The 25,137-nt window shown below is 36.7% G+C and overlaps 2 protein-coding genes across 2 annotated transcripts in view; one reads left to right on the top strand and one right to left on the bottom strand.

Annotated features, from left to right (window-relative positions):
* LOC107734272 (SPARC-related modular calcium-binding protein 2-like) overlaps nucleotides 1-20,952 on the bottom strand; it is a 35,763-nt gene extending 14,811 nt beyond the window's left edge. The window contains exons 1-7 of the mRNA XM_016546183.1: nucleotides 20,640-20,952; nucleotides 10,694-10,856; nucleotides 7,427-7,533; nucleotides 7,159-7,258; nucleotides 6,385-6,429; nucleotides 2,632-2,682; nucleotides 2,459-2,530 (exon numbers count right to left, since the gene is read on the bottom strand). Of these exons, the coding sequence (XP_016401669.1) occupies nucleotides 2,459-2,530; nucleotides 2,632-2,682; nucleotides 6,385-6,429; nucleotides 7,159-7,258; nucleotides 7,427-7,533; nucleotides 10,694-10,856; nucleotides 20,640-20,711 (610 nt within the window). The 5' untranslated portion in view covers nucleotides 20,712-20,952. The remainder of the gene's footprint in view (nucleotides 1-2,458; nucleotides 2,531-2,631; nucleotides 2,683-6,384; nucleotides 6,430-7,158; nucleotides 7,259-7,426; nucleotides 7,534-10,693; nucleotides 10,857-20,639) is intronic.
* A 2,020-nt stretch (nucleotides 20,953-22,972) lies between these two features.
* The window catches only part of LOC107734302 (eukaryotic translation initiation factor 3 subunit L), a 6,365-nt gene continuing 4,200 nt past the window's right edge, over nucleotides 22,973-25,137 (top strand). The window contains exons 1-6 of the mRNA XM_016546235.1: nucleotides 22,973-23,153; nucleotides 23,344-23,386; nucleotides 24,376-24,589; nucleotides 24,662-24,741; nucleotides 24,830-24,936; nucleotide 25,137. The exon at nucleotide 25,137 is cut by the window's right edge and continues 213 nt beyond it. Coding sequence (XP_016401721.1) covers nucleotides 23,112-23,153; nucleotides 23,344-23,386; nucleotides 24,376-24,589; nucleotides 24,662-24,741; nucleotides 24,830-24,936; nucleotide 25,137 — 487 coding nt within the window. The 5' untranslated portion in view covers nucleotides 22,973-23,111. The remainder of the gene's footprint in view (nucleotides 23,154-23,343; nucleotides 23,387-24,375; nucleotides 24,590-24,661; nucleotides 24,742-24,829; nucleotides 24,937-25,136) is intronic.

Below are 25,137 nucleotides of genomic sequence, written 5' to 3'. Positions count from 1 at the left end.
TATGTGGGGGCGTGTTAGAACGAGGCGTTTTAGGTAGGCGTGGTTGACTCTTAACTTTTATAAAGAATATCTCTTTGGATTTGAGACTTTAATCTGTGCAACTTTACAGATCTTCTTTATGCACCAAGAGCTTGTAACACTCCAAAGAGAAAGGAAAAATTTAAATCGCATCATATGACCCCTTTAAAGCGTCGCTAGGGTGTTGTGGGTGTTGCTACGTGGCTGCTATAGCACTGCACTAAATACCACTCGGAACAGCTTTGCACTATTTGGGTTTTATTTTAATTGTGCAGCCCTACTGGTAACCATCAAAAACACCTAGCAACCATCTTCGCAAATGTGCAACAACTCGCTTAAAACTCAAAACACCTTACACAGAAAAAGAGAAAGAGGATAACTATAAAAGGATGTGGGAGAGAGAATACCTTAGCAAACGCGTGTTGTCAGGTCTTTGGCTTCATGTGAGCATTGTTTTAGAAAATGTTGCCATGGGTTTTCCTCGTCTTTTTTAACCCAGAGACATCTTTTCTTTGTCTCTGTCTTTCGTTCAGTTCTATTCTGAGCTTCTCTGAATAGTGATAATCTCCATTTAGACCTCAACGGATCAGCCGTAATCAAAACCATCAGCATTCACTGACGTTTTACTGAATGTTAATCAAGAGAACTTTACAATCGAGCTATTCACGCACACATAGACACATATACAAATGAGTCTATTAGGAAACACACAAACTATGTAATAATGTCATCAGAATTAGATCTGTTACTGAGTTCATGTCGTCGTTTTTTCCCAGTTGGGTTTTAATGACATCTTTGTTGATTCCTTCATTAGATCAGCATCTCAAGCAATGGCTGAATGCCACAGTGAGCTGGGTCTTCGTGTGTGTGTGTGTGTTTGAGCAGCTATAGCAACAATTTCATAATACTTACAGAAATGTATCTATCTTTGTCTCTTTTGCTTTCTCTTTCTATTCCCATACATACATACATACAGTGGGTACGGAAAGTATTCAGACCCCCTTAAATTTTTCACTCTTTGTTATATTGCAGCCATTTGCTAAAATCATTTAAGTTATTTTTTTTTCCTCATTAATGTACACACAGCACCCCATATTGACAGAAAAACACAGAATTGTTGACATTTTTGCAGATTTATTAAAAAGAAAAACTGAACTGTCTGTGTGTACATTAATGAGGGAAAAAAATTAACTTAAATGATTTTAGCAAATGGCTGCAATATAACAAAGAGTGAAAAATTTAAGGGGGTCTGAATACTTTCCGTACCCACTGTATATATATGTGTGTGTGTGTGTGTGTGTGTAATAAACTTAATAAATAATAAAATAACATAATTAAACAAATACAAATAATAATATCTCAACTGTTTCCTAGTTTCACTAAAACTAGGCCGTAATTGTTAACTAAAACTAACACTAAAAATTTTTTTTTTGGTAATTGAAGAAAAAAAATTGGATTAAAAACAAATGTTACCCTGACAGCTAATCAAAAGAAACTAAAATTACTGTAATTAAAACTAAACTATAGAAATATATTTAAAAACTAATAAAAATGACAAAAGCAAATAACAAAATGAGAACAAAAATGAAAATGAAAACTGAAAATGTAAAAATTCTAAATATTAATAAATATGCAAATGATAATAAAAATAACAATCTCAAAGCTTCTCAGATGTTTATAGTAATTTTCCATGTGTTTCCCTTATTTTCAGAATAGATCTTAAAAATTTTTAATTGTTTGAAATTTTCCTCAAATTTGACAAGACACCGTCTTTAAAATTTAAGGAATTTAATATGTGCTTAATCATTTCTCATTAAACTCTTCCAATATCAGATGATCTGAGCTATCCTATCCACATTAATGTTCCACTTGAGTTCATCTGAGACAAAGTTGAGAAGTGCATGGAGCATCGCTATGTCGATTCAACTCTTCAAACCATGAGCATGATTGGCCATACAAAAAGAAAATTACAAAATCAGATTTCTTTAATTGCTCAATTGTTTCTCCTAGACAGTTATGAGATTAAATTGAGAACAGATGGAGACTTCTTTTCAGAAATTTCTCCTGAGAAAAACATCCCTATCTCAAATGTCTCAAAAAGTCTGCAAAAAGGTTATAGATCTAAATATGAACTCAAACAATTCTCATCAAATTCGTTCAGTTTCAGGATATCTCATCTATACTATTCATATTAGTTTTAAAGCTCTATAATCGTTCTGTATGTCAACGGATGTCTCATTTGTCAGTTTTTGTATTTTCAGCAGACACATCAAGAGACAAAGTTGATACTCAAAGTCCACTGACGTCTCCTGAGCAAAGTAAGTAAATAAAAACATTTAGCATGTGGCGGTTTTCTGTCTTCTCCTAAATACCAAAACCAATCTGACTCCGTTAGCATTTTGTGTTGAAAAGTGATGACAGATGTTTGTCGGTAACTCACATTGTGTTCTGGTCCTGTTTTGTCGGCAACGGACCTGTTCTGTCCAGAGTGTGGGGTACTGAGAGGTGATGTCTAAAACACACACACACACAAATGCACAAAACATTAGTGCTGTCTCAAACCCTAGTGAACGCTCGACCTAGACGGCATTTAAAGGCTTCATTGACACTCACCTTCCTCATCAGCGGACGGCTGGGGTTCCACCATGAAAATCGCTGGCGGATCTGCATTTAGAATGGAGAAGATTTGCAAGGAAACTGTTTAAACATTCAATCTCTTTGCTTGACATCATGAAACACACGCTTGTAAAGACAAAGAGCAGTGTAGTTCAAATATAGAAGTCTGTAAGTGCAAAAATTGTGATAGATATATGCAAAACAGCATCCAAAATGAACACTCGCCAAGCAAATGTGAGTAAAATTTGGCTGAAGTGATTTGAAAAATGTTTGCAGTAACTTTATAATGACCTGCAATCTTTTAAGCGTTATTCTTTGGATAATTGTTCATCTAGGAAGTAGTTTTCCCCTTGTGTGAACTTGTGTGGCAATAAATCCTCATGTCAAGGCATCAAAATGGATAAAGATTCAATTTTAATCATATACAATGATTCATTATGTAATAATATATAATACAATAATATAATACAGGGTTTCTGCACCCTTTGACAAATGAAGGCCTAAAAAGTTCTTAAATCGGAGCAGGAAGTTTTAAATTCATAAGTCATGACAAAAATCTTGCATGCACTGAAAAAAGTTTGTGTATTGCTCAGTATTTTTGTTTTCTTTTACAATATAAACATATAAACATCCTTAAATCAAGACACATTTACTTGAGATGCAGTATGAAATTAAACAAAATTAAGTGCGTTTAAGTTTAAAACAAGAATGAACATCTGTCAAAGGGGTATGAAAACTTGTTTTCCCTTTGAATTTTTCTTAGCCTATTGGCAGATATTTGATCTTGTTTTAATTTTGATCAATTTCTCAAAAAACAAGACTTCTTATCTTAAGTCATGGCATTTGCACTGGAAAACAAGCAAGACTTTTTTGTAGTGTAGTAAGTTATTTCCATATTACTACTCGTTGGGCTTACTTGGTCTTAAAAAGATCTTAAAATGTCTTAAGTTTACCTTCATAAAACCTGCAGAAACTTTGTAGTAATAATGTATATTAAATAATTCATAAGGTCAATAATGTATTTCTAAATAAAATAAATAAATAATGCAAAATACATTTTCCTGACTGGTATTTGCGTAAAATGAATTTTGGACCCTGTATGTAAAAAATATCTGCCTTCCCTGTAAAAAAAAAACGAATGTTTTTGTTTAGTTCAGACTTTAATGATCTGGAGAACAGGCATGCAAGAATACATGCAAACACACACACACACAAACAGAGCGGACATATGATGTGTTGTGTGCAGATGGGGATGAAGAAATATCGCTAGACGCTTTGGCCACAGGAATCTAAAATGCTGAGAGCCGCAGGTGTGGTTAACCTCAGCAGGGTCACCATTAACTCATCAGAGGTCATCAACTGCCCCTTCTCTCCTTTGGTGTGTTTTTCTCTACTAGCATCTTTGGGAAAAAGTTGGGGAACAGCCACTGTCAGCACACTGATGAAGTGATAAAGTATTACGAGATTCGACCCTGTTATTTATATGACTCTAAAATTTCAGTGTAGCTCAACACATCAATGATTTTCAGTGTTTTTGTTGCTTTTTATTTGATAGGACAGCCCAGAAGTGACAGGAAATGGTGGGAAGAAGGAGAAGGCATGGGATCAGGAAATGACCCAATATGTGAAACCAGGTCATCATCATGTGCTTTGTGCACTACTGACCGGGCCGCACCTTTGATAATGGATCTGTTCTAAAACCTAGTGAGCTGCCTTGCTGTCTACTGCCTACATAGGCAACTGCCTCCTAAGGCAGCATGCTAATCATCATGGGACTTTAAAAGTGACTGGTTTTCTTCCTCCGTATGTTTATCTTCTTTTTCCTTACAAATATCTATAAACATTTAAAATCAAAATACATTTTGTAAAACTGAAGCAAAATTACTTAAGATATTAAATTTTGTTTTTGGAACAATAATGCTTAAAACAAGAAGAAGAAAAAATCTGCCAACATTGTAATTTAATTTAAGGGGGAAAAGTTTATTTTTCTTATCCCATTGGCAGACATGTTTTCTTGTTTTAAATGTGAAGTCACTTCATTTTTCAGAAAACAATCATTTTTGTTATCCAATATCATTTTGCTTTTCAAGTAATTGTGTCTTCATTTAAGAATGTTTAGGTACTTGTGCAGAAAGAAAACTGAGGAAGACAAATTTTTGCAGTGTCTGCATTCACAAAATAATGTTCACCACATGAAAAGCACAGTGATTGATTTCAATAGAGTTTGGCATTAGCAGTTTGTAATCATACAATATTCCAGTATGCATAAAAATAAACCGCACACACAAGCAAGCATAGGGTAAATTGAAGCTTTTATAAAGTGTACCAATAATTTTATATATGAAATATTTAATTTAAGAATGTTATATATACTATAATATCTAATAATTTACAATAAAGCAAAATCCCAACTTTTCCGGTGACTGAACATGATAAAATTTTCCATTATATTACAGTGCCTTTTTTACTTGGAAATCTGCCATTTCGTAAGTAAAATCCTATTATCATTATTATTATTTTTTAATCAATACACTCTTTAGAATTGGTAAAACTTCTAAGAAATAAACTTCAACAAAAACCTTTACATCTCCCATAGCTGAGTTTTTAAACTGAAAAGGACATTCCTCTTAAAGGGGTCATATGATGCTATTTTAAAGATCATTATTTTGTGTATTTGGTGTAACAGAATATGTTGACATGCTTTAATGTTCAAAAAACACATTATTTTTCAAATACTGTACATTATTGTAGGTCCTCTATGCCCCGCCTCTCTCAAACACGTCGTTTTCAACAAAGCCCCCTCCTTTGACAAGCGCAGTCTGCTCTGATTGGCCAGCTGACCCAAGCACTCGTCGGAAATGTAACGCCACGGTTCAAAAAACTGTCGTCCATAAAATGCGTTGCACAAATTCGAACATCTGGGTTGTGCTGTTCTGTTGTAAATAAATCTTAACCAATGATTCCTAATTGCATCTTCCGGAAGGCCTAATAAAGTGCTTTTGCTTTCGCACTGAAACACACAGCGTCTCCCTGACATGGCTGCATCAACACTACTGCTGTTTCTGAAACCACGCCTTCTTTCTTTGCGTGCACGTTTGGGCGGCATTATGCTAATATTTCCACATTTTGACGTAGATATGTGGGGGCGTGTTAGAATGAGGCGTTTTAGGTAGGCGTGGTTGACTCTTAACTTTTATAAAGAATATCTCTTTGGATTTGAGACTTTAGTCTTTGCAACTTTACAGATCTTCTTTATGCACCAAGAGCTTGTAACACTCCAAAGAGAAAGGAAAACTTGAAATCGCATCATATGACCCCTTTAAAACTGAGAAAAACAGGGTGATCATCTAGAGATCAGGTGGTCTGTGCTGTTTTGGAAAAGGAGGGAAATCAGTGCCATTAGTAGTGCATGAGAAAGGTCTTCATCTGGAAAGAAGAGAAATGACGTCCAGGTGAAGTGGTTAATGTTCACTGCAGTACTCTGACAGAACCGTGAAGCCCTTCGATTTCGTTTTAACGATTGTGAAAAGCAAAGGCTGTTATTACAGCGTCTCTCTGTTTAACGACTCCACCATACGACCATTTACTTTCAGCCCTGAAGCAACTTCAGCACTCTCAATTCACAAAATATTAGAATGGCAAGCCGTAACTTGCAGTACAGACGCACACGCATTAAAACGTAGCTGCCAGTGCAGACTGTCCCTCATGAGAGTCTTTACCATATCAAAAGAAACCGTTGAAGGTATTTACCTGATTTTCCTGGTTCCTTCGGATTTACTTTACCACTCTTGGACCCTAAAAACCAACAGGACAATCACAAGTTACTCACGCTTGCATTTTAGCAAATCTACAACTAGAATTTAGTACATTCTAACTGGACTATAACATTCAAATGTGTCCCACAGATCAGAGCAAGTCCATCCAGGAATGGTTCATTTGAAATGACTTACGTTTTTAATTATGTATTAAGCCTCTACAGAGGAACATGATAATGTTATGAAGGCTGCAGGGGGTAAAAGCCATATGACACTATCTTGGAGTAAAAGAGCAAGAATGTTTGAGTTCGGCCGCTTTGCCTGCCAAGCGCGCATTTGCTCCCCCAGACCTAACTGATTAAGCTGTTGCATGTGCAATTAAATCTAATTGGTCCTTTTCTAGTGAAGCTGTGGTTGTTGTACAAAGCCAAGCCAACAATGTTATGATCCAGGAACCCATGGCCTGCAGTGATAGAGTTTCAGTTTTGTGCGCGAGTCTGTGTTTAATGCAGTGCTATGCTAGTTTACTGCATGTGGCTTTGGTTTTGCAGATGCTGAGTTTCTGCATTTCTCTGTTGATTTATATTACTAAACAACTGTCATGTTCTGAAACATTGAGATCGTGTCATAAACGTAGAGATTACTGTTTGGAATCACTTCAGAGTATTATTTATGATGTGAAAATCTCTTTTGCAAACAAAGAAGACGTGATTGAAACACGCAGTAGAATAAAGGCATGAAAAACAAAGCAGAGGAAGAAGTATGCTACCTTGGCATTGAGGTTTCTTATTGGCTACTGCTGAGCCGCTGATGGGTCTGCCACTGGGTGTCACACACCAACAATAACCAGTGTAGCTGTGGCACTGAACCTGTTAGTCGAATACAGCACAGATAAAGAAAAAAGACAGAAGGCAGAAAAATTTAGAAATTGGACAGTGAAATTGTTAAAGGTATAAAATCCTACATTATCCACTTGGAATGTTTCTTCAAACCATCTATAGTTTTATTGTTCTGTCGTTATATTGTTCATCTCACACCTCACTGTAGGTTCCGTCAGGATTGCAGACAGGAACAAACACCTGTGGGAAGAGTTTCTTGGCTTGTTGTTCTGTGTATTTCTTCTCTGCCACACACCTGGACGTATCTGGAGACACAACACAGGTAAATCCAGCAAGTCAGAAGAACTATATAGCCATCCATGTTATTATATGGCAAAAATAACACATTCTCATGTTTTCATTTGGTCAGTCAATTCATAGGTAATTTGTTGTAAACTGAAAAATTGATGGGCAGCGCGCCGACATACAGCGCCATTGCGCTTCGGGTGTCACGAGTTCGAGTCCCGGCTCGCAGACCTTTCCCGATCCCATCCCCCTCTCTCTCACTCACTTCACTTCCTGTTGACCTATACTTAGGGTGACCATACGTGCCATTTTCCCAGGATGTGTCCTGGCCAGGATGGCTTTGATCATAGATCCCACCTTCTCACACGCCATGATTGGTCCATTATGTACAATGCTTGCATGTTATTGGTCAAACTATACTTTTCGATCATTACCTTCAGCAAGCATGAAAACAGGAAAACAAAGCCAAAACAAATCCTTGTCCTGGGAAAATGGCACATATGGTCACCCTACCTATACTGTCCTATCTAAATAAAGGCATAAAACGGCATAAATAAACCTTTAAAAAAAAAAGTGAGTCCGGACTGCCACTGGAGCCCTCTTATAAAATGCATGACACGTCTGCTTAGGAGATCTTGAAAAGTACTATAAACTCGATGATTCATTTTTGTTCACAAACTCTGTCCATTCTCTTTTCTATATATAACCTTAAACTTTATTTCCCATTATTCCACTTTAAGCACACAGTCACTATTCTGCTCATCGTGGCAGTGTAATATAGAAAACAGAAAGAGAGCGAGTGCATTAAATTCAAACCGACAGGCAAGTCCTCTGGCGTTCTCTCTCTGACTGATGTGGCACGGGTGTTTTTTCTTTTCTTTTTTTCAGAGGAAAGGAAAGAATGGTAATGGGCGAAAGAAAATGAAGCAGGAAATAAGACTTGGTTTCTTTGCAGTGACATGTGACCTCACAGACACAGAATAATTCAAGATGTTTCGGAAGTGTTGGATCCCTGTGTGTGGTTGGGAGTTAGACCAACAGTCCTACTGGAGTCATCACTATCTCTGTACCATTTCGGTGGTAAAACTGTTGCAGATCTCTCTGTCATTCTGTGTTGAGTCTGTGTGAGCTGATGGTGTCCAGCAGGTTGTAATGCATATCTGTATGTACATATATGTGCGAGTGTGTGGGGATGTCAGAAAATCCTCCAGACCTCAAAGGAGACATAAACGCACTCTCTCCACTGGGCAAATCATAAAAACGCTTTCAGTATGGGATGGCACAAGAGGATAAGCAAGGAACTCAGTGAAAAAGATGGTTTACAATGTAAATGCTAACTTATAAATATATGTACATACTGTATCATTCAGTACTGAAATAAACCACTAAAATAGTTCAGTCTACTTAAAATGAGCGGTTTTACCTAATATTTGTGTGCATTGTGTATTTTTATGCTTATTGGAGTATCAAGTCAAGACAGTTTACATTTATTTAAATAACTCTTTATGAAGTACAGAGTGTTTTAAATCAGCTTCACATTAATAAAATAGGAAAATAACTGTGTTAATGCTGTAAAATTCATTTTTTATGAAAAAATCAATTTAAGCTCTAAGGCAGCTCTAGAGAAGAGAATAGTGTCATTATGTCAGTGCTGCAAAGTTCATAATTCTGATGAACTTAACAATAACATACAATGACAATAAGCAGCTCTATGGAAGGCAATTCAGCTCAAGTCGGTTCAGTAAAAGTGTTTCAAAATTAGTGTCATTATCCAGCTCAATTCAGTTCAAATTTTGTTCTCAACGAATGGTGTCAGTGCATTTAAATGGATAATATTACTAAATATGAATAGTCTTTTAAACCACAGTTATGGCTTTTGCTTAGCAACATGCTTTATCACAATAAATGGATGCTGGAAAATTATGTTGAATAAAAGAGGAAGGATGCTGAGTGTTTCCAGAGTGGAAAAATTTAAAAATAGTAACAGTTCAAAATGCTTAGCAACATTTATTATTTATTTATTTAAATAACATTTGTTATATTTAACATTTATTATGTCCCTGTTTGTGGGGAGAGACAAATCATATAGAGTGCTGAAATAAACTGTTCTCAACTTTGACGAATCGCTGGATGTGTGCACAGCTGCACAATTCCTGAATGTACTTCCCTTTCCAATCTAATCTTTCCTTTTTGGTTTTCTTTCACTCTCATCTTAGCAGAACATAATTCATCTTCTTTTTGTTCCTATTTTCCTCTCTCTCTATTTCTCACACCCTCTTTAATCCCAATGTAAGAATGACACATTGTGCTTACTAGTCGGGAAAGAAAGAGTGAACGTGAGACAGAAAGACAGAGAGCTCTGAGCAGAAAAGAGTACAGGGCACAAGAGTCTTCCTGCCGAGCCCAATACAATGAGAGTGTTTGTGAGCCGTTTGACCTTTGACCTCTATGGTTACTGACAGCGCTTGGTCCCTCCCTTCATACAAATGACCACTGATCTCTTACACATATGAATGCACCACTGTACATTTATTTTTACACAGGCAAGATCCCCATCAAGATCTTAGCAAAAGATCTAATTTATGGATTTAGTGAAAATGCACTAATTTTTACCAGTCATTGTATATTTTTATATACTGCTACTGCTACGCTTTTTTTCTGCCAATGTGGCCTTGGTTACATCATCAGAAAAGAAAAGTCATTTCAGAGGCATAAAATGTAAGTTCAATTTTTTTTTAATAATTTTATTTTAATTTGTTATTAAATTTAATGATTATTAAATGTATAAATGTAACAATATTATAAAAAAAATTTTTATAAATTAAATGCATTATTTTATATTTGATGAAAGTTTTTTTTTAAACATTAAATATTAAAACTTTTTTTTTTAATTTAGGATGCACTGATAAGGAAAATGAGGAGCAAAGTTGAATCTGCATCATTTGTGTCGCCTCAAATCATCAACTCGCTTCAGTCACTTCGCTGTTAGTGTGAACGCCTCTTAAGAGTACAATTTAAAATGTCATAGAGGACAATGTCTTGTACTCTGCAAAATCCCGCTCTGTCTCGTCAAAGAATCATTTATCGCTAGATGGATTTAACCCTGCCCGCCTTGACCCTGACTCACAAAGGGCATCAGGCCAACCAGCAACAGTTCACGTTTGATTGGTGAACTCTGACCTTTGCATGACCCTCGTATGACCTCCAGCTGAGGGTCACGGCACTTTGCACGGAGAAACTCGCAGCGGGAACTGAAGGTCCGTCCGTCTGATGCGCACAGCTGCTTGCGAGGAGTTTCGGAACAATCCATATTGCATTCTTTATCTTGCTCCACACGCAGAAACTGTGAAGATGGACAGGAAGAGATGTTAGCATGTTGCAATGTGATACTCTAGGCAGCATAAAAAATATCACACAAATATTGAGTAAAATAATTAATTTTAAGTAAACTTTTTTATATTTAAAATTACATTTCAATTTAATATTTAAATTGATAATATATTTATATTTTATTCAAAATGTGTTTTATACATTTTTTTTCCCCCAATGCCCAGTTTTTCTTATCTTTTCTTTTCTTTTTCTTTTTTAGGTGGCTTCATGAAAGTCTCCAATGGAGGGCTTGATGTCTTTTGAGCTCATGACACACTCCATTCTCTATTGTTCTGTCACATTCATTTACCGAATAATACACACACAGAAGCGCAAACAAAACACAGAGCGACAAATAGCATTCACACACCCCTCTATGTCTGTCACGTCTTGTTTGTGAATGAGGGATTGTGGGAGAAAGACAGAGGTGCTGACGTCCTCTTGTGAAGTGCTTTTATCTGTCTGTCACTCTCACACCTGCACAGGTACAGCCACAAACAAGTCGCACACTCACCTTGATTGAATACTGTGTGTTTGCTCTTTGTGCAATGCAGGAACGTTCAATGACACTGCAAACATCACCTCACAGACAAATTCAAGAGTGGACAGGAAATCGACTTGCTTTGTGTCAAGACATTATCTGCACAGGTGCGTTTGTAATGTTCAGATGAGTTATAATCGACCAAACTGGCAAATGCAAAAAATAACTTGAAAAGATACTGACACACACAGACTCACCTGCAGCCAATAAATCAGCCACGGGAAAGCAGCAAATGAAAGTAGTGTTGAAAGGAAACAGATTCTTCATATAAAGCTGATGGGTAGGATCATTACCCACTCAAAAATTAGCACTGGCTGACATTCTACAAATTACTTTCTGTGTGTGTGTGTGTGTGTGTGAGTGTGTGTGTGTGTGTGTGTGTGATGAATGTGAAGCTGGTTCAGGCATAGCGGAAGAGGGGTTGTGCGTGTACAGAGATTGAACTAACCTTTTTTTCTTGCTTTTTGTTATTGAGTTATTGGTCATTTAATCCTTCTCTTCTGAAATCCCCAGTGTGAGTGTTATTGCTGAGAGCTTGCTCTTTCATAGTTTAGGAGACTAAATGGAGATCTTAGTGATGTTTTGTTAAGGTATGACCTTTGTCTCAGATGTTTCTTGTAAAATTCCTTAAGAGGAATAACAAAATAACCACAAACGAGTCAATTGTTGACATGCAGTGAGAGTATAGAGCTGTGGATATAGCAGCTCAGGTCTTTTGAGATTATATTTGAAATATTATACTTTTTATTATAATACTATATATATATATATTTCTTTGTTTGTTTGTTTGTTTGGGCTTGAGTCAGATTTGCCAAGATACTTTAGCAAGTCATTCAAAAGTCTTAGATCTAAAAAAAAAAAAATTTTTTAAGACCAAATAATCTAAACTGCTATTTACATCTATTTATAGCACTGTACTCTTACTGTATGCTAACAATTGTCTCATTTATGTCTATTTTAATATCTGAGACAAGGGTGCTAGATGAAACATACTTGTCTCTGGAACTGTAAGAGTAGTCTCTGGTCAATATAATTTTATTTTGAGTTGGCCGTCTTGCTTTCTCTCTTCAGCCATGGAATAACCTTTATTGGTGGAGCACAAGTCAAAACGTATGACCATGGACAGCTTCTTGCTTCATTTTACTATTTACATAGGCCACACTACTGAAATTTTACATGCCAATGAGCTGTATGACTTTTTTTTTTCATCCACTTTTTAGACCAGCAATCAGACCAGCAACCATTTTTGTTGTTTATTTTTTTATTATTTTCTTGACTTGAAAATCACTAAAATGAACTAATTGAAAAAAGGCCAAATTTTGCATTCACAATGTACCGTACCTTCACAGTGGACTTAAAGTGAAATCCACTTTTTAATTCAGCTTTCAGTCTGCACACAGTTATTTTTGTTACATGCATGTAGGCAATATATTTATTTCATTAAATCACACCCCCTTTGAGGTTTAATTATTGCACTTGGCCAATTGTGATTTCAATTTTATTTCAATTGGCTGCAGTACATCCTGTCTCTGTGTGTGACAGAAAAATATGTTTCAAAAGGACAACAGTCCTCTTCATAATCCCTGCCACGACGGGCCGCTTTTCACTCTTAATTCAGAATATTTATGAATGAATGAACCGTAAGTTGTGAATAAGAGGGTCTGGAGTTGGTTGTTTGGGGTCTGTGTGCGTTGGTTTGTGACTGACAGACTCTTGCTGTCTGAGATCATGGTTGACACTGACCCCCCTCGAAACTCTCAGTCCCACCACAAAATCTCTTTCTTCCCCTCTCTCTCTCTGTCTTTATCTCTGACAAACACACAGTCTTTCTCTCTCTGTTCTCACCCTGTTCGCTCTCTTGTGTTTTCTTTGTGTCTGTCTTACACACATGCACTTTCTTTATCTTTCCTTCGCACTCTCCCTCTGGTCTCTGCAGCTGTGACCCGGTGCCCCTTCCGCTCCGTCATTCTCAGTGTTGCTGTCAGAAAGCTCGCAGGAGGCCCGACAGAGATGTCAGGAAACAGATTCTGCCCGGAGCGCCGCCGAACCAGCCACAATCGGCCACGATGGTCATCTCGCGATCCCGGCCAAGACGGAGTTCATAGTCCTCCCAAGCGTTCACGGCCAACGCGGTTCAATTTGGTCACAGCCAAGACATGGACAAAACCAACACGACCACCGCAGAGACCTCATCACGGTCAAGACACATTTAGCGATTCAACATTTCAGCAGTTGAGATCGACCCAAACGAGACCTCCCAAACCCAGACACGGCCAAATAATCACCAATCAGTTCAGCCACAGCCAAACCCAGACACGTCCATTGAACATCACTGGGGGAATCTGAAACCACCCACGACCGCTATCTGTATACAGCATCAACAGCTGGCCACAGACACACCAGAGGACCAGCAGAACCGGGCCAAACAGACCTCAGACGCTTTCTGCACCATGAGAACCGAGACAGGATCACATTCAGGACTCTTTCTGAACATCTGATATGTGCAATTTCTATGCCACTAGCAGTGTTACTGTAGTTTTATTTGTACAGTATTTATCAATATTTTGAATTAGCTTTTATTTTTTATATTTTCTGTTTTCAATTTAATGTTAAGAATATTGTTATGTGCTTTTTTCTTAAATATGTATATATATATATATATATATATATATATAAATAAATTTATTCATTCGTTCATCATGAATAAATATTTTATACACTTTCTGGTTCTCACATATAAGTAGAACAGGTCTGTTTAATGTAATGAAACACTTTTGATGTTTAGTTATTTAAAAAGCAATAAAATAATACATTTAATTGTTTTCTTTTTTAACTTTAAGTACATTTAACTTTTTTTGAGTTTACGTTTTTCAATTTTATTTTTATATTTATTTTATTTAAGCTTTTATTTCGATTACATAAAATTACTTTTAATAGTTTTAGTTTTCGTCAACAATACTGACCACTAGCTTCAAATAATGTAAATTATATTATATTATATTATATTATATTATATTATATTCATGTTTTCAAACATGTTTTCCTGAAGTAGATTTGTTGTGCGTTGCTATGTGGTTGCTAGGTGCTGCATACTGGTCAAGGTCAAAATTTTATAATTTCTCCCTTTTGAAGATCATAATAATAACGATAAAAAAATAATAACGCAACAAGCTGTACAGTTTAAGTATTTTTACTTAATGTAAGGAGTTTGTTCAAATCACTAACCATAAGTATGAGCAATAGAGATGTTTGATTAGCAAGCAATACTAATTAATGAGTTAAACGTTCTTCACTGGTTCTTGCAGCACATTTGGTTCTGCAAAGAAACCCTTTCTTATCAAAATAATTTGTCACTTTATTGCTTTATTAGGCGTGCTATATGGATTTTTAGAAAATAAAAAGGGTTTTATTTTACATTATAGGTTCTTTAGATCTGGTTATTGATATTATTATTGAGTATTTTTAAGAACCGGTATTTCTGAAGAACTTGAAAACAACAAATCCTTTGTGAAAAGTATCCAGATTCGGAGCTAAATGCCAGCATCGGGCCACTTTGTCAATGTTTGTGTGTATATGACATTGATGTATGACCACCATCATGTTAACATGTCTCTTACATGACATATAATGTCTCTTCTAAACTACTGCAGAGAAGAGCAGACAAAACAAGCCACTGTCTGTTTTTCCTGAAACACTGTTCTAGTCCTGCAGCTGCTCCGCCCCCTTGTTTTTTCTTTTCTCCTTTTTTATCATTCCCCCTCAACGAAAAATCAATTTAGATGAAAAGCGAAGCATGAGGAACCGAAAGAAATGAGGAGAGAAAGAGAGAGAGAGTGAAAAAATGACTTATTTTTCAGAAGACCCACCAGCACACAAACCTCAAATCCTATTACCCCATTTTGGCAGTGAGGCATTGTGGGATTGAAAGCAATGATTCAGGGGCCAACCTCCAGCAGAGAGTGCATTGTGCCCCACAGAGGGCCACATGGGGGCCGAGGGGCCCCAGAAAGGACAAGGGGGGCCTCCCGACCACAGACCCACAGAGGCCCCTCACACCTTAGCCGCAAAGGGTCAATGGGGGCCTGGCAAAGAGCGAGAGAGAAGCCGCAGACGTGTGAAAGAGTCCCGACGGGGGCTTCCTGGGATTGGCTAGGCATCGTTAGTCTCCAGCATAGTGGAAATAGAAGAAAGTGACAGCCTAGATCCAAGCTATTAACTCAATCAAAGAGAAAAGCCTTTAATTGCTGTGAAAAATCAGCCAGAAAAGGGAAAGCCTGCTGCTAGTCATGTGAAGCAAGAGAGGGAAAAAAATATGTTTTTTCTTCTCGTGCAGGTGCATAGTTTTGCGTATGAATTACTGCCACCATTTGAACAGCCCTTGTTACGAAGTGACTGATATACATGGATTTCGGCAGGGAGGTGTGGAAACGAAGATGGAGGAACGACAAACAAAATGCTTGTGTCTGAAACCACCAAAACATTAGCTTTTACTGGCCTTTTCAGTCCGTTAAAGGAATAGTACATCCAAAAATAAAATTTGTGCCATCATTTGCTCACCCTCATGCCATTCCAAACCTGAACTCTTAAAAATAAATTATCTTTATTGACTTCTGTGGTTCCACGAAGAACCTCTAACATCCATGGAACCATTCCATTCCACAAAAGGTTGAAAATAGTGGGAAAATGTTCTTTAGATTTTTAAAATGTTCTTCACGCTAAGAAAAAAAAAAGGTTCTTTTAAGAATTAATCACTGAAAGGTTCTTTGGAGATCCAAAAATGGTTAATCACTGTGAAAACCCCCTTTTGGAACCTTATTTTGTGTGTAAGACTTACTTTCTTTCTTCTGCAGAACATGAACATATTTTGAAGAATGTTGGTCACCAAATAGTTGACCATTGATTTCCATTGTATGAAGAAAAAACAAAACAAAATAAAACAGTGAGACATTTCTCAAGTTATTTTCTTTTATGTTCCACAGAAGAAAGAAAGTCATACAGGTTTGGAACGACATGAGGGTGAGTAAATGAAGACAGATTTTTCACTTTTTGGTGAATTGTCCCTTTAATTTGTTAGATCCAGCTCAGAATTCACCTCATGAAAAAATGCGTCATACTCAAGAAAGCAAATGTGGAAAATGTGTTGCTATAAGTGGAACTGCTGCAGAAACAGAACCGTTCCTAATGATTTTCAAAGGTATTTGGCACAGTTGAGTTATGAGTCGTCTCCTATGCAAATGTGGCATCTGATATTCATGTTCAACATTTTTACTGGAGCAAAGAGTGTGAGAATGTGTTTATATCTTCATCATTTTAGTTTTTAATGTTACAGTCTCTGCTGCACCAACACTTTTTATGACTATTTTCCACCATGTCTCTCTGAGCCTTACAACTAATTTTGCCGCTGTCCCTTTAAGACTATGTAAACAGCCCCTTTGCATATGAAACAAGTTATATGAGTTCCTCATTTTTGCACATTTTAGCCAGAAAAAAATACAGATTTTTTTATTGTTGTTAAATGTGTTTATATACGTTGAATAATAATTTTTAAAAAACTGTTAATTTTATGGTGAATCTTATGATTTTATTTGGTAAGTTCCATATACGCACAAGAAAAAACATATAATTCTAAACCATGTTTTAAGTTCTTTATAGTTGTTTTTTTAATATTTATTGACTCTCTTTAAAATCTGTATTGTATTTAGCATTCAATAAAAATAAAGTATTTTGTGAGGATTATTTAATATAATGCTGTTGGGTCATTTATGTTTAATAAATGCTGTCCCATCTTTTAGTTACAGCCTCTTCGCACAACCTGCATTGGAACCATGTTTAAATGTGTCATAGAAGTCAAGACAACAGCTCTGAGATCAGTCTGCATACAGCAAAACCAGACATGTGTGTGTGTGTGTGTGTGTGTGTGTGTGTGTGTGCGTGTGAGAAAGTAGAAGAGGGTTTGCACCGCACTCATCTGCCTCCCACATTCCACTCTGGCAGGCTGAGTAAGAGGAGTGAGATGGGATGACCTCTGACCTCCAGGTTAACTACCCACAGCCATTTGTTAACGTTTAGATGTAGAGGCATCCCTACTCGACCTGTAAATAATGACCAGAGCGTTTCTTCATAAATCACAGCACTCTGAGCCTAAAACAACTGTGCATTCCTTCCCATAATCCACTTCATGGATTGATTTAAGGTCCGGTCACATTTAGTGTTCGAATTTGGTGAATTTTCACACGCAAAATCCAGTCATTTCAATAGGAATCCACACAAACGGGAATGTTGTGTGAGGACGAAATATTTCCTCACGCAGAATTTGCATCGGATTCACGTTGATCAAGTAAATTTGCCGCACTGGCCAACAGAAATTTGCTTGGTTTGAAAATGACTTTTCTGTGAGTTGTGCTTCATACATTGTTACACTATTGACAACGACCTTTTTTGTGCACAGAAAAGTTTGCTAAAATTTTGCTAACGTGACTGCACCTTTAGTCTTCATATATTGTCTTCTAACCCTTTTTGTTATGCTTCAGGAAGCGACTTTTCTGCTGGGATCAAGAGGGCAACTCTAGCAACTCTATTTGACCAAAGCGAACTTGACGACGGTCTAATACAGGTGAATCCGACACCTCAGGATGGCTAGTTTATTTAAACAGAGCCCCGCTGCTCTGGAGCGAGAGGTTCGTACCTAGAGGCTTGTGTGAAATGAATTCCCCTGTTTACTCTCTCTCAAATAACGGCATATCTTCTCTTTCCGGCACGGGCTGCAGCAGGTGCCACAGGAGACCTCATCATCACAGGCCCTGATTCATGCTTGTGCCACATAGCTGCCATCCCAGAAGGCCGAGAAGCAGCAGATGCCAGCAGAGAAACATTGACAGCAACTGTATCTCTGGCCTTGGTGCTAACAGCCTCGATCAGCACCAAGAACGCTATGCCAGGTGAAAAACTCGATGGCTCACGGTTCAGAGGGGCAAAGACTGAGCGAAATCACAGCAGAGCGCTGGGCAGTTTCAACACAGTGAGAAAATAACACTCCTGGGATTTCATATCAGGGTTATTATAGTGAACTAAAACTAAAACCTTAAAATACATTTTTGTTGCTTGATGTAAATGTGAACTGAATTAAAATAAAATGTAAAAAAAGAAAGAAAAAAGCCATTTGATGTACTAAAAATACTACATTTATTTTAGTATATTTAGTACATTTTATTTTAGTACACTAGTTATTTTAGTACATTTGATTGAACAAAATTACTAAAACTTTAACTGAAATTTAAATAAAAATGGAAAATATAAAAATAAAAACTAATTCAGTACATAGAAGCTTCTGTGAAATTAATAAAATAAATGGTAACTGAAATAAAATAAATTATAAAAAAAAACTAAACTTATTTTATTTTACCTAGTTGCCAAGGTTTATTTAGTTTAACTTGATGTACTAAAATAACTAAAACTGAAATAAAAGGTATTAAAAACTATATAGGTAAAAATTAATAAACGTATATAAAATGATAAAAACATTACTAAAAATGTTACTTAAATTAAAATAAAATGAAAAATATAAAAATAAAAACAGTACCTAGAAGCTTGTGTGAAATTAATAAATTAACAGTAACTGAAATAAAATAAAATATAAAAAACTTAAACTTATCTTATTTTAGCTAGTTGCCAAGGCAATATTTCTCATTTTCATTTTGTTTAACTTGACGTATTAAAATAACTAAAACCAAAACCAATAATCTATATAGACAAAAAAAATAGAAAAAAATATAAAAATGACAAAACACAACACAATTACAATTTTTTTTTTAATAAAATGGAAATATAGATATTAAATATGAAAATGGAAAATATAAAAATAAAAACGTAATAAAATTATTAATAAAACCTGTAGGCCTATCAATGATACTAAAATAACTGCTCCAAATATAGCACATCAGTGAAAGAGAGAGAGAGAGAAAGAGAGAGTTTTTGCTGTATTAATGCGATTCTTGCATATGCATTCAACAAAAACTTCTGTATTAAATATTACATATATTCTTTGCATATTATCGGTGCATTTGGTAAAGAACAAACTATGTGACCACAAATGCAAAAATCATGGTCCCAAACAGCTGCAAAGCACACTTGATTATATACAACATTTGTTCCTGACAGGTACACAAATATTGACCATTTAACAACATTTATGGAATAGAAAGTGGGCCGTTTCCTGTCTCACTATTGAAAGTGCAAAAACCCTCTCTGGCATTCAGCAGGGGCCAGTTTGGTTGAACATAAATGCCTGGGTTTCGAGGTTCGTCAAAGCTGCTCTGTGTCCAGGCTCTGGGTGGACCAATGTGCCCGTGCATCTCTCTCTCTCTCGCTCTCTCTCTCTAGCGGTCATGTCCCACCGGGACGAGCTACACTCACTCTCTCACTCGGTTAATGGGGAGCGGCTTCCCGCAATCAACAGTCCTAACCCTGTGTACACAGGCAGACGTCCATGTAGAGGCCAGCGGCCGCAGAGAGGGGAGAAAATCTCCTGTTCCCAGCACTTAGCGGCCAAAACCAAGCGCCTGTCACATAAAGGAAAGCATAAGGTGGGTGTGCACCTGTAGCTCCCACTGTGTGTGTGTGTGTGTGTCTGTGATTGTTTGAAAAAAAGCTTGTGGATCTCTGGTTACCCTCCTGAATTGCGAGTGCACAAACATCACTACTCTTAAGCCCAAATAGGATTCTCATGATTACTCATCTCACCTTACACAGTGTCTCAAGCTTCTTGTTTAACAAAAGCACAAGCACAAAAATGCACTGAGTCTGCAGCCGAACTCACAAAAACCCATATCAAACTGCCATTTTTACTGTCCTTGGGTGAAAAAACACAAAACATACTTGTCCAATAAAAATGAATTCTGGCTCTGATGACAAAACAGGGTGCCACAAAAAGGCTACAAGGTAAAACATTTTGTAGTGTATACATCTAAAGAGTAACAATTTAAATGTCATTTTTGCTGGTTTTGTTGACATCATGTTAGTTATATATAGTAATAGAATGTTATATCGTACATACATATCCATAGTATTACTGGACCTTGCTAAAGTACATTGAAACAGTCAGTCAGAAATGTTATAAGACACATATTTTTACATACAGACTATTAATATTTGTTCATAAACAATCGTTCTGTTAATGTGAGTGATTCTAGAGTGATAGTGAAGTGTGTGGTGACCCACCGTGAGCGCGGAGAGTTTGTGAGCGTCTCCTGCGTAAAGAGCGCAGAGCAGCAGCAGGACCGAGACGCGCATCCTCACAGCTCTCCAGACGCACCAAATCCACACAAACTCACTTTAGACCCGATCGATTCTCCAACGTGACGCTTATTTCCTCAGATCCCGTCCCTTCACAGCTCTTGTTGTGAGCTCGGTGGCACCGGTGTGGGTTGTGTTCTGTGTGATTTCTCTGTGCGTAATGAAGAGAAGCGCTCGGTTCGGACTGTCTTGACCCTCTCCTCTGCTCAAGTCTGTGACTCTCTCGCTCTCTCCCTCTGTGTGTGTGTGTGTGTGTGTGTTTATCGGATGCCCGTGCTGCAGTCGGGAGGTGAGTTTGGGTGGAATCTCTAACAGATGCTGGTAGCTGAGGGGGGAAAAACTTCTGTCTTCTCCCTCCCTCTGTTCTTTCTTCTCAACAACACACGTAAATCACTCTCTGTTTGGAATTGATAAGCTGAACTGAAGCTGAGGTGATAAGCTGTACTGGTGTATATAATATAATATAATATAATATAATATAATCAAGAGGTAAATAGTTATATGACATTTCTGACTGGATATACATAGGCCTACACATGATCTATGTAAAGTGTTGTTGTTTAACACTTTCCATCTTAATTTAAACTTTTCATCCACAGAAAACCATCTTCAGCAGGAGCACCAACATTAATAATCAGTTGTTGAACGCCATCGTCATCACACCACCACCATCATCATCATCATCATCACTAAAATTCCTCTGGTATCTCATTGTGCGTGTGTTTTTAATTTTTTAGACACCTTGGCTTGTTTGCACTAACATGCCAGAGTAGCTTAAAGTCATTCAAAACACTTTGAACAGCATTTCTCCAATTCTCTTCAAGCCAAATAAGTAGGCATATGGCAGCAGTTATTGAAACTCATAACAGCCCCCATTCCCACGAGTGCAGAGACAAAACTACACATGTGGGATTTCAGAGGATTGTTCATTCAAAGGGCACACTTTCTATTTTTGCCTCTCGTGTTCACTAGTGCTCAGTGAAGCATCAGCTCTTCATTATCCTACACTAGATATTGAGTGATTGGGTGTCTTGTTGTTGACAAAATCGCAATAATCCATGGCGTTTCATTAGTTGACGAAAAACCTCATTATAAAAGCTAATAAAAACCTTCATGAAATAACTCAGCTGCAAAGTGTTCCAGTGAAACTGATGGGTAGATGTGAATCCTCAGTTATAGGAACATTAGCGCCATCTACAGGACACATGTGGAAATGCAGCTCAATATCAGAGAACGTTCACCATAAAAACAGCTGGTAAAGTGGCAATGTGCGGGTATAATAATAATAATAATAATAATAATGATCAAAAGCTTTAATAATTTATTAGTTTTGAATTTAATGGATATTGAAGTTCCTTAGTATCATTATTTTGGTGTTGTTACATACAGTCTTTATTATTATTGGTAAGGGATTATTATGTGTCAGTTTATTTTATGATTGTAAATTGTAAATTTGCTTGTGCATTTTGGGAGGATTTCCTAAATTTGACAATTTATCTGAATTAAAAGGGAAAAAAAGGTAAATGTGATATTTGGTATATTGATGAAAAAAAATGAAACATGTAATTTAGTCATATAGTATTACCATAATTATTATCCTAGGAAAATAATTTTTTACATAAGAATAGATCTCTGAAAACTTTACCAAATTTCGACATATTTCACAGTAAATGCCTTGAATTTCTGTTATTTAATAGAGGAATATTTTTCAGGATTTATTTATGTACTTATTTATTTTATTATGTTCTTTTATTTCCTATTCTTTATTTTATTTGTCTTGTTTGATAATGTTTATGTCTGTTGTCTGGCTAAGACATTTTCAGTATAAAGTTGCTGGTTTAAAAATAAATCAATAAAGTAATAAAAATAAATTATCTGCGCTAGTCAGGATGTACCAATCAGATGTTTTTGATTTGAGTGTCTAAAAAGTGCGTCTGAATGAACTCTTATGTAGTAGTAGGATGCCAGCATTTCCAATTCAGCCAAATGATTCCGCCACTGGCCCACAATCCCTTGTGCGGGAGGAGCTGAACACGCAGCGCCAGGTGGAGCCTGAGGAGAAGGAATGGGATGGAGCATCGAATAATTATTTAAGTAGGAATATTTGTGTATATACGTGTGTAAGAACAGGAAAAGCAAAAACAAGGAATACATTGATAATAAATAAACCATGACTGCATAACAGCAAACGTAGGTGGCGATATGCACACAGGATGTAACACGCCAAAAAACGGAAGAAGAAGAAGAAGAAGAATCCCTTGTGCGCTTCGACTGCGTCACCGGAAGTGTGTGCACTGGACTTCCTCTCTCTCATCCTAGCGTGCTTTGCGGTAGCTGTGAAGTTTATGAAAGGTTTATTAACGGATTAAACACCAACTGGAAGAATAAAAAATCATCATGTCTAGTAACGTTAACCCGATAGAAGAGGAAGAGGTGAATGTGCGTGCCCGTAGTGACACGAGAGCGTGTGTGTGAGACTGAAGTGTAATTAGCGTGTTGATGTTAATCAGTGGAGCATCGCCATAATTAGACTTCATTTTCATTGCCTTTGTTCATTACAAAACTCATCCTGCATTTTAATGTTAATATGTCAGACTGATCATTGTTAACTCTGTCTTTTTGTTTGCAGATTGACCCTTATAGCTACCCCAATGATTATGACTATCACACCGGTAAGTATCTGCTTATACAGGGTGACAGATTTGTAATGTTTTTTAAAGAAGTCTCTTCTGCTCATCAAGGCTGCATTTATTTGATCAGAAATACAGAAAAAAAGCTGTAATATTGTGAATTATTATTGCAATTTAAAATAATGGGGTTCTATTTTAATATACTTTAAATGTAATTTATTCCTGTAATGCAAAGCTGAATTTTCAGCATCATTACTTCATTCTTCAGTGTCACATGATCTCTCAGAAATCATTCTAATATGCTGATTTAATATCAATATTTGAAACAGTTTTTTGGGACCTGTGATACTTTTTTCAGGATTATTTGATGAATAAAAAGTATTCAAAATAGAAATCTTTTGTAACAATATACACTCCCGTTCAAAAGTTTGGGGTCAGTAATTTTTTTTGAAAGAAATGAATGCTTTTATTCAGCAAGGATGAGTTAAAAAAGTGATAATAAAGACTTATATTGTCAGAAAAGATTTCGGTTTTAAATAAAGGCTGTTCTTTTTAACTTTATTCATCAAATAATCCTGAAAAAAGTATCACAGGTCCCTAAAAAATATTAAGTGTTTCAAATATTGATATGAAATCAGCATATTAGAATGATTTCTGAAGGATCATGTGACACTGACGACTGGAGTAATGATGCTGAAAACTCAGCTTTGATCACAGGAATGAATTATATTTTAAAATATATATTAAAATAGAAAACCATTATTTTAAATGGTAATAATATTTTACAATATAACTGTTTTTTTCTGTATTTTTGGTCGAATAAATGCAGGCATGATGAGCAGAAGAGACTTCTTTAAAACACATTAAAAATCTTACTGGTCCCAAACTTTTGAACAGCAATGTATGTATAATAAAATTCATAGTACCATCCCAGTATAGCTTCTGAATAGATTGAATAGCCTCTACATAGATCAGTGAGTAGATGTGTGCTATTAAGGGGATCGAAGGAATACAAAGTGTGTGTTCTGCAGGTGACCCAAAAGCTGATCTGGCGTATGAACGTCAGTATGAGCACCAGCAGACGTATCATGTGATCCCTGAGGTCATCAAGAACTTCCTGCAGTATTTTCATAAAACCATCTCAGACCTCATCGATCAGAAGGTTTACGAGCTGCAGGCCAACCGTGTGACCAGCGAGAGCATTGAGCAGAAGATCTATGAGATCCAGGATGTTTATGAGAACAGGTGCGCAGCCGTACGGTTATAGACTGTGTTCCGATGCCTGGAAATGTTGATTTATCTTTCATTTCATTTTAGCTGGAACAAGCTCACTGATCGCTTCTTTAAGACATCTCCATGGCCGGAGGCAGAAGCCATCGCTTCCCTGGTTGGTAATGGTGAGTGAATCCGATTTTTGCTGCATTCAGGTATCAGAAGCGCTGAATTAAAGTTTTCTTTGCTGACATGGGCATTTGTCTGTTACAGATGCAGTTTTCTTGATCCTGTACAAGGAGCTGTACTACAGGCACATCTACGCCAAAGTCAGCGTGAGTGTGTTTGCTCGATCCCCACCGTCGTTTAGATTTTTTATAGTAATAAAAAGTATATTCAGTAAAAGAACAATTAAAAACTGAACGTGGCTGCTCAATGCAGCGTGCCGAACGACAGTAGCATCACAGATCAGATTTCATTTCTCCAGTGAGGAGAGTGAGTCGAGCTGACTGACAAGAAGAGTGAGGTGAGACAGACAAGACGATGGCGGATGATTTAGTTTCGAAATGAAATGCAAAAGC

This window comes from Sinocyclocheilus rhinocerous, unplaced genomic scaffold (genome assembly GCF_001515625.1).
Source record: "Sinocyclocheilus rhinocerous isolate Xijiao unplaced genomic scaffold, SAMN03320098_v1.1 scaffold730, whole genome shotgun sequence".
Taxonomy (NCBI): domain Eukaryota; kingdom Metazoa; phylum Chordata; class Actinopteri; order Cypriniformes; family Cyprinidae; genus Sinocyclocheilus; species Sinocyclocheilus rhinocerous.
Note: the sequence above shows the minus strand (reverse complement) of the source record. Positions and strands in the feature narration are given on the sequence as shown.